The 10495-nt window shown below is 40.1% G+C and overlaps 1 protein-coding gene across 1 annotated transcript; it reads right to left on the bottom strand.

Moving 5' to 3' along the window:
- Nucleotides 1-518: 518 nt before the first annotated feature.
- LOC131157247 (probable sugar phosphate/phosphate translocator At5g25400) lies at nt 519-2162 on the bottom strand. The gene has a single exon (XM_058111238.1). It carries the CDS (start codon nt 1969-1971, stop codon nt 916-918), a length of 1056 nt encoding a protein of 351 aa, XP_057967221.1. The 5' UTR covers nt 1972-2162; the 3' UTR covers nt 519-915.
- Between the last annotated feature and the right edge of the window lie 8333 nt (nt 2163-10495).

The raw sequence follows: 10495 nt of genomic DNA on the forward strand, positions 1-10495 counted from the left end.
TAGGACTCTGATCTAGGATTTGGAATTGTGGTTTGAGGCAAAATTCAAATTTGAATTTGCGTGCATTGGGTCATAACTTAGAAGTCAGTTTGGATTTGTGGATTGGGATAAAATTGAGGACAATGTATTGAATATTGTCTCAGATTTATGCTCCCAAACACATTCTAATTGCATGAGAGATTACCTATCGCAGGAGATACAGCTCTGCTATGAGCCACACTAACAGTTCTATTGTCAATCATCACTAAAAACATAAAAGCACAACTTCTGCTTCACCCCACTTCTTATTCAACTTCATAATACACATATGAAAGTCATTAAAATTTTGTTAATACTATAATTCTTCTCTAATCGTCATTTTGATTAAAAAAAAGAGATGATAACAACCATCTGTGCATCAAAATCAGCAACGCTATGATATCAATGCACACAACAACAACAACAAATAAGATAAAACTGCAATCCCTGAAAATCATTTAGGTAGAAAAAGCGGATAAGAAAGCACAATACAAAAGAGGTACTTAACTCAACCATCAATAGATAAATCATCTAAGGTTTCCTCCAAGAGGAAGAGGTCAAAAACATACATAATTTATCAAAATAGCTAAAAGGACAAAGGGCTCCCCTGATTGATTGTTCCTCCAGTCAGAAACATGATTTGGTGCTAAAGGCAGCAAAAGACTACATCAAAACCCCAATAAAATTAAGTGACAGCGACCTAGATGAACAACATGGCAATAAATTTAGAAGAATTCTAAGTCCTCATACCCCAAAACGGCTGAATGAGCGATCCTAAAGAGATAGCCATCGATCTTTTGTCACCCATCCTCTAAACACTTCAACTTGATCATCTCTTCCCTTCCCTATGCCACAGAAACAAACCCAGACAAGAATAACTTTCAATTAGCCCACGAATCAAGCCTGCGTTTCACTCTTCCTTCCCATTCCTTCCCCATCTCTCTCCTCCAACAACCTTCCAGCCTCCTCATCGGCCTGTGCAGCCTTCTTCTGCGCCTCCTTTGCCTTCAGCGCCTGCAACTTCGAATGATTATAGTAAGCCACCCCCAAGAACGCAACTCCATACCCAACCAAATTAATGGGTGTCACCGTATCCTTTATCACGGACCACGAAAACGCGATCAACATCCAATCTTTCACCACTCCGGCGACATTCATAGTCAAAGCCGAAGTTTTCCCCACCAACAAAAACACCGCCAGATTCAAAGCAAATGCACAGAACGAGTTCGTGCCGAAAATCACGTAATCAAAATGGAAACTTGAAGTCTCCTTCAAAATTGGGAATTCCATAATCACCCACGGAACAAACAAGAACACAAGACAACAGGGCGCCACATAGTAAAGCGAAGTAATGGGGTTCAATGTGATACCCTTGGAGGTCAACAAGATCTGGATCATGACCAAGCGGGTCGCCTCGAACGCCACGGCACCGAGCTGCAGAATCACACCCCAGGTGTCGAACCTGGCCTCGCCGTAGGCTGCGATCGCGACTCCAAACGAGATCGACAGCATGTTCGCCATGGATTCCGTCTTGAAAGTCTCTTTCTTGAACAAAACGCCGATGGAGTACACGGCCACGGGCATCAGGGCCTTGAGCATCTGAATGAAGGAGACGGAGAGGTAAATGTAGGCGGAATTGGAGAACCAGAGACTGAGCGAGTAGAGCGCGCCGATCGGGACGACGGAGGAGAGGTAGAGATCGCGCGACATGGAGACGGGCTCGACGAGTTTGAAGACGCGGACGAGGAGGAAGGCGAGGGAGGAGCAGAAGGCCATGTGGATCATGGTGAGGGAGATCGGGAAAGGCCAGTTGTACATCTTGCGATCGAGGATGTACTTGTTGTAGACGATGACAGTGAAACTGAGGAAGATCCAGATCGCGACATAAGCGTAGGAGAGGAGGATCTTCTTGACGACGCCATCGCTAAGTGAAGAAGCACCCCCTTTCCCCATTGACGCGACGAGAGGAGACGATCTCTGTAAACCCTAACTCTAGCCCTAGCTCAGAGGGGGGGTTTTTTAGAGGAAGAAGCGTGTACAGGATGATGAAGAAGGTGAGAAGATTAAGGATTACGAAAATGGAAGTCGTTAGCTTTAAGGAGAATAGTCTGAGCAGAGTTCTTAATGAAGACGGTGGACGAGGCGTTACTTGCGATGGGCCCATTTTGCCCTCGATTTCTAGTATTTGGGCCGCGTTGACTGAGCATCAAGCCCATCATTCATTTACAGCCTCATTAGATTTGGATTTTGGATTAAGCCCATAACATTCCTTATGGGCCTCCGTGTGGTTGGGCTCCTACTAGGCTATTAGTCTAGTTATGAACGTATGTAATTTGCCCACTAAGTTACTCATTTTCTCATTACTTTAAAACTAGTTATGTCTTATTTATTTTGAAAATATTTTTGTATGGTCATCAAACACTCTATAACCAAAATTACTAAGATATGACCTACTATGACTTTTTATATAATCATACTAAAACATCTAATTTTAGACAAACTAGAAAGACTACACGCGCTTCGCGGCGAGATAATATAAAATAAAAAAATACATATGAAATAAATTAAAAAGTAAATCTAAATGTTAAGACCAATGTTAATAATATAAAATTGCAATAATATATAATTATAGTATGAAGTTTGAAAGTAAATACAATCTTACTATTAGTAAATATGTATAGGAAAAGTATATCTAGAATAAACAATTTCGTTAAACAGTGCCTTTAAAATACATATAAAATAAAAAATATTTAACTATAACTTTTTTGTGTGTATTTAGTGAATTAATTGTCAATTAAATCACGACAATTAAACATTATGTTGAAACACATATAATACAAACAATATTTAGGTATAATATTTTTGTATGTTCTTAGTGCAATTAATTGCCAATTAAATCACTTAAAAAATAGATTCGTCAGCTCGGGAGTAGAGTCAAGAGAGGGGGGTGAATGAACTCTTTCGCGTATTTTTAATTTTCTCTACAAAATAATAATCTTGGCAAGATATAAGCAATTATATCACAATTTATAAAATGTAAATCATGCACAAAACATATAATAAAGAGTATAGGGTAAAGAGGCTTAACATCGATGTTTTAATGTGGTTCAGCACCTAGCCTACATCCGCGCCTTGAGACATACACTCAAGGATTCCATAATCCACTATCAAACTCCTTCATCGGTCGAGAAGTCTTTACATAACAAGGGAACAAATCCCTTAAAGCTCAACAAGAGCCTTCACACGGGAACAAATCTCTCACCAAGAGCTGCAAGGTTTACCAAGAAGTCTTGCAATTCGGTTTACCAAGAACTTTCATAATTTGGTTCACAAAGAACCCTTTATAACAAAAGGATGAAATACAAATCAATGCTCCTTAATTGAGCTGATATCAATTACAATGCAATCCTCACACTACTCTCTCAAGTAATAAATCAAATTAGATTAGAGAGCAAAAGAGAATTGAGCACTTGATATGATAAACTAAATGCAAAGTACTTAGGGTTGGTATTCAAGAGATGCTATTCACTAAGAACTTGTAAAACCATAAAAAAACCATTTTTTGATGTGTCCTTTTTTCCTGCAATGATGACACTCAACATTTGCAAACTAGTTGGACTTGCTTCTACTGTTATCTCTGTTCTTCGGACCTCTGCTCTTACTTCTTCCCCTATTTTCTATAACCAAGATCTCTGACTGTGAAGAGTATCCCTGTGTTTTTCTTCTCATCTCTTCATTTAGCAAACATCTCTTGATCATATCCATTGCGATTACACCTTTTGAAGCGAAGTTAGACAATGAAGTTCTGAAGCGTCTCCCACGAGTCCGGTAATGAACCAAGCACCATAATCCTTGTATCTCATCATCAAATTTAATACCCATTCTAGCCAACTGATTAATAATTCTTTGGAATGTATTCAGGTGATCAGATAAAGGAGTCACGTCCTGGTACCTCAAAGCCATCATTTGTTTAATTAGAAACAATTTATTATTTCCAATCTTTCTAGCATACAATTGTTCAAGCTTACTCCATAGAGAACGTGTAACGACCTGCTATTTATTTTCCAATTCTGTTTTTTTTTTTATACTATGAAATTTATAATGTTCTGATAACTACTAGATTAAACCAAACCATTAACCTAAGAAGCAAAAAAGGAAACTCATATAAACACAATCAAGAAAATGTACAATACCAGAGTGTTAAAATGTTCACAAAATATACATATACGACTGTTTCTCAAAATACCCTCAATTGAGTAACCTTCCTAAAATACTCACTCTACGAATAGGCCTAAACTGTAACCTCCTCTATCTGCGAGCTTGATCTACTCGCCTAACTGGATCATCTGAAAAATATTAATTTAACGCGATGAGACGACGCTCAGTAAGATGAAATATGTTATTACTAGCGTAACGACCTGCTTAATAAACCGAGTTTTTTTTTTTTTTTCATACTATGATAATCTACATGCTCTGATACTATACTGGGAGTAAACTCAATCATTAACCTAAGTAGCAAGAAGCAGAAATCACATAGATATAACCATATGTAAATATATATACAATACCTATACCAGAGTACTAACATGTTTTCCCAAAATACACACATATATCAATTTTCCCAAAATACCCTCAACTGTACTGAGATATACAAAAATCCTCCACAATGCTCACTTCACTAACAGGGCACTACTGAAGCCCCTCTATCTGCGAGCCTAGTCAACTCGCCTACCTAGATCACTTGAAAAATGATTCAACACTGGGATGAGCCAACGCTCAGTAAGACGAAATATGTTATTACTAGTGTGTGACATATGAGCTATAATATTATGAAAATCTATTTCTACATAATCATGTATAACTAGATATGTAATTACAGTACAAGTTATAAAATCCACCACCCTTACCATGTTGCTTATCGTAACAGTATTGTAGGTTACTATTCAAAATACTTCTAGTGTACATAAGTATGTTCCCTGTTTCTGTAAATCTGTATATATGTAATAGTAACTGAAAACTTTCCCTGTAGATAACTGTGTGTCATGATTTAACCCCTCATGACAGGGTTGTGCGGCTCATAGGCAGGATTTACCCTAACTGGCCAACCAGGAATAAATCACTGTATTCTATCGATCAAATCTGCCCACCTCAACCCATATCTGATGGGGAGCCTGTCCACGTCAAGGGCCTAGGTGATCGACCTACTACCACGTATTATCTAAATAGATGGTTGCACTCATAACATAAATATATGTAACAACGATACGGTGCTCTGTAACTACATAGTCCAAGAGGGTCTGATACCATATAATATATCTCTATATATAACTATCTGATTTACCATGATTCTAAAATAATCGTAATAACCATGATACTGAGTAAACTGTAACTGTAATCCATATGTCATAGTATTGAGAATTATATAATCATAACACTGAAAACTGCATAATCATAGTACTGAAATTCGTATAATCATGGTACTGAAATTCATAAAATCATGATACTGAAATTCATAAAACATATTTCCGTACTATATTCATATTCTCAAGCCACACCATACTTTAATACATAATTTTCATAATTTAATAAACTGTATACTATTTCAAAATTTCCTAGCATAGCATATTTCCCTTACCTGACTACTAAAAAGCCCCTATGGTATACTGACCTAACACCTGCAGGGCCTCCTACATAATACCCTGAAAATAATATTTTTCAGAACAAAATATCAGTATTTCTTCACCTACATCATTTCCTATAACTGTCAGAAGGTTAAAAATGGACTAAAAGGCTTCACCCTGAATTTGGGGTGAAATCCAACTTCGTTTCACCAACGATCCGCTCTGGCAGACTTGCAGAGAACTTCGCCAAGAGCGTCATGGTGGCTTCAGATCATCGATCCGACGACTGGCGGGGCCGAAATCGAAGAGAGAAGGGAGAGAGCCCGTAAGAGAGAGAGAGAGAGAGGAGAGAGAGAGAGAGAGAGAGAGAGAGAGAGAGAGAGAGAGAGCACTAAAAATGGATTAAAAATATGAGTTTGCACTATTTATACTGCAGGATTCATCGAAGAGCCATGTCACCTCGTCAACGAGTCCTTTAGTAAATTTTTTGACGAACCCTATCCTTCGTCGACGAAATTTAGAGTAGCCCAGATCCGTCTCTTGGTATTTTCTTGTCGACGAACCCCTGTATTAGTCGACGAATTTCCTTATACACTCGTTGACGAACCCCTGTATTCGTTGATGAATTCCCTTATGCACTCATCGACGAACCCCTGTATTCGTCGATGAATTTTGGCAATTTCTTGAAATTATTATTATTATTATTATTATTATTATTATCATTTCCAAAATGCGCCGTGTTCGTCGATAAAGTCTACTGCCTCCTTCTATTCCTGTTTCCATTTTCCCCCCTCATTATTATTAAAATAATATTATTTTTTGGGTCACTACATTCTCCTCTCCTTATAAAATTTTGTCCTCGAAATTTACTATCTGTATTCCCTTCTATCATCCTATAAGGCAAAATGGTCTATTTATTTTATTACCTACCCTCACTTATGGCGGAGGAATACCTTGGTTACATGGGTAGTTTTGGGAGATTACAAATATAAAAGAAAATTTCCCCTAAAACCAAAATACTATCTAACTTATACTCTACATTACAATCACACTGGACTCAACAAAATAAAATTACCATCTAAGCATATACATCAATACTATAATTCATCAAATAAGTAGGGGTATTTCCATCTGATTTCATCTTCAAGCTCCCATGAGGCTTCTTCAATCGCGTGGTTTCTCCATAGAACTTTTACTAGTGGTATCTTCTTGTTGCACAATTCTTGTTATTTTTCTATCTAGGATCTGTACTGGAGCTTCTTCATATGCTAAAGTCTCACTGACTTCCAATTCTGCATGGCTAATGATATGGGAAGGATCTAGGACGTATTTCCTTAACATAGAAACATGAAATACGTCATGAACTCAAAATAGAGATGGCGGTAAAGCTAGCCAATAGGCTACTGACCTAATTTTCTCAAGTATCTCAAATGGGCCAATAAACCTAGGGCTTAACTTACCCTTCTTCCCAAATCTCAAGGTCCCCTTCAGTGGAGTTATTCTAAAAAATACATGATCACCCACTTCAAATTGCAGTTCTCGGCCGCGAGTATCCGCGTAGCTTTTCTGCTGACTCTGCGCTGCACTGATCCTGTCTCGAATAAGTTGGACTTTATCACACGCTTGCTGAATTATCTCTGGACCCAAAACTCGCCTTTCACCTACTTCATCCTAGAAAAGAGGAGATCGACATCTCCTACCATAAAATACCTCGTAGGGTGCCATGCCGATGCTAGTCTGATAACTATTATTATAAGCAAATTCAACTAGCGGCAAAAACTAAATCCAGCTACCTCCGAAGTCTAGCACACAGGCACGAAGCATATCTTCTAATACCTGGATTGTTCTCTTAGTCTGACCATCGGTCTGAGGGTGAAAAGTTGTGCTGAATGCTAGTTGAGTTCCTAGTGCCTCCTGTAAACTCCTCCAGAACCGTGATGTAAAACGTGGATCACAGTCCGAGACTATGGATACTGGAACTCCGTGGGGTCGAACAATCTTCTGTATGTATATCTCTACTAACCGATTCATAGGGTAGCTGACTTTAATGGGCAGAAAGTGCGCGGTCTTCATCAATCTATCAACTATCACCCAAGTAGCATTCTGACCATGGGACGCTGGCGGCAGTCTAGTAACAAAATCCATGGATACGTGGTCCCACTTCCACTCGGGAATGAAAAGTGGCTGCAACTGACCAGCCGGCCTCTGGTGCTCAACCTTAACCTACTGGCACGTCAAACACTGCTACACAAACTCTACTATCTCCCTTTTCATGCCACTCCACTAGGAATAATCTCGCAGATCACTATACATTTTCATACTGTTAGGACGAATAGTGTATAAAGATCTATGTGCCTCTTCTAGAATCGTCCTCCTGATGCTGTCATCTACAGGCACACACAATCTAGTGCGAAATCTCAAAGCCCCATCATTAGAGATACTGAATTCTTCCCCTTGACCATCGTGTACTCTGGCTATCACCTCCACTAACTCTGGATCATCTCTCTGAGCAGCTTTAATCTTTTCATACAATGTGGGCTATACAATCAAACTGGCAATAAGCGCCTGAAGATTATCTTCCACTAACTCCACACCGAGTCTTTCTAAGTCCATCTGAATTGGATGCTGAACTACCGCTGCTAGCTGTGCTGTGTCTCCTTATTTACGGCTCAGTGCATCAGCTACCACATTTGCTTTACTTGGGTGGTAATTGATGGTACAGTCATAATCCTTAATGAGTTCTAACCATCTTCTTTGACGCATATTCAACTCTTTCTGTGTAAAGAAATACTTGAGGCTCTCATGATCAGAGAATATCTCACACCTCTCACCATAAAGGTAATGCCTCCAGATCTTCAATGCGTGTACAACCGCAACCAATTCTAGATCGTGAGTAGGGTAGTTCTTTTCATATTCTTTCAACTGCCTGGACGCATATGCTATCACCCTACCATGCTGCATCATCACACAACCAAGTCATTTCAAAGACGCGTCACTGTAAATAACATAACCATCGCCTCCCAATGGAGTCGTTAGAACTGGTGTAGTGATGAGCCGCTGCTTTAATTCCTGAAAGCTCTGCTCACATTCTTCATCCCACACAAATCTGGCATTTTTCCTAGTCAACCACATGAGAGGACTTGACAAAGCTGAAAACCCCTCAACAAAAAAACGGTAATAACCTGCCAATCCTAAGAAGCTCCTGACTTTCTGCACATTTCTCAGCATAGCCCAATTTACCACCGCGTCAATCTTGCTGGGATCCACTGAAATACCGTCTCCTGAGATCACATGGCCTAATAATGCCACCTTCTCAAGCCAGAACTCACACTTGCTAAATTAGCATAAAGTTTCTCCTCCCTGAGAGTCTGCAACACCTGCCTCAAATGCACCTCATGCTCCTCAAAACTTCTCGAGTACACTAGTATATCATCAATGAAAACTACTACAAGCTGATCTAGAGACTGGTGAAAAACTCTATTCATCAAGTCCATGAACACAGCCAGGGCATTCGTCAGACCAAACGACATAACGAGAAATTCATAGTGCCCATACCTAGTCCTGAAGGCCGTCTTCACGACGTCCTCTGCTTTAACTCTCACTTAATGATACCAGGATCTGAGGTCGATTTTGGAATATAACCGTGTACCCTGGAGCTGATCAAACAAATTGCATATACGGGGTAGAGGATATTTATTCTTAATGGTAACTTTGTTGATTTCCCTGTAATCAATACACATCCTCATGGACCCGTCTTTCTTATTTACGAATAACACTGGAGCTCCCCATGGTCATACACTGGGCCGTATAAACCCCTTGTTCAGCAAATCCTGCAACTGCTCCTTTAATTCACTCAATTTAGCTAGAGCCATACGATAAGGAACCTTAGAGATGGGCGCCGTCCCTGGAGGTAAATCTATAGGAAAATCTACCTCGCGCACAGGAGGCAACCCTAGTAGCTCCTCTGGAAAAACATCTAGAAATTCTCGTACTACTGGACTGGAGTGCTATCAATCTTCAATTCATTTTCAGATACTTCTTTCACAAATTCTATAAACCCCTGACCTCCATCCAGGAGTAATCTGCTCACCTGCACGACTGACACTAACTGCGTTGGAGCCCGTACCTGTGAACCAACGAATCTGAATTCTTGCTTTCTAGGAGGTTTGAAAATTACTTCTTTTTGGAAACAATCGATGCTGGCATGATTAACAGCCAACCAGTCCATACCTAGTATTATATCGAACCCACACATATCAAACACAATAAGATCTGCTGGTAGTACTTTCCCCTGAATTTCTATCGAATAGCCCCTAAGTACCCTCTGACATCTAATCACTGATCATGATGGTGTAGTTACCGAAAGCGCTATATCTAATGACTAGGTCTCACTCTCAGATAGTTTAACATAAGATGTAGAAATGAAAGAATGAGTAGCACCTGAGTCAAAAAGAACAATAACTGGGTATGATAGAAAAGCAAATGTACTTGTCACCACATCCGTAGCAGCCTCTGCATCACCTGGTGTCAAAGGGTATACTCGCGCTGGGGCCACATTCCTCTGCTGGCTACCATGAGGCGCCTGATATCCTCCCTGAGCCGCCTGATGTCCTCCCTGATGGGGTCTGGGAGCTGGAAGCTGGTCTGGCTGAACTGGGCATTCACGTACCACATGACTGGGTCTCCCACAACGATAACATACACCTCTTCCTACTCGGTACTCCCTCAGATGATGTCTTGCACACGTCTGACACACCAGGTAAGTCGGTGCACCCTAGTTCCCCTAAGGTCCTACCATCTGCCTCTAATCTCCCCTATCGTGACCTTCTCTCCATGAACCCCTATTGGAGCCAGCT

The sequence above is a fragment of the Malania oleifera genome, chromosome 6, assembly GCF_029873635.1.
Source record: "Malania oleifera isolate guangnan ecotype guangnan chromosome 6, ASM2987363v1, whole genome shotgun sequence".
Taxonomy (NCBI): domain Eukaryota; kingdom Viridiplantae; phylum Streptophyta; class Magnoliopsida; order Santalales; family Ximeniaceae; genus Malania; species Malania oleifera.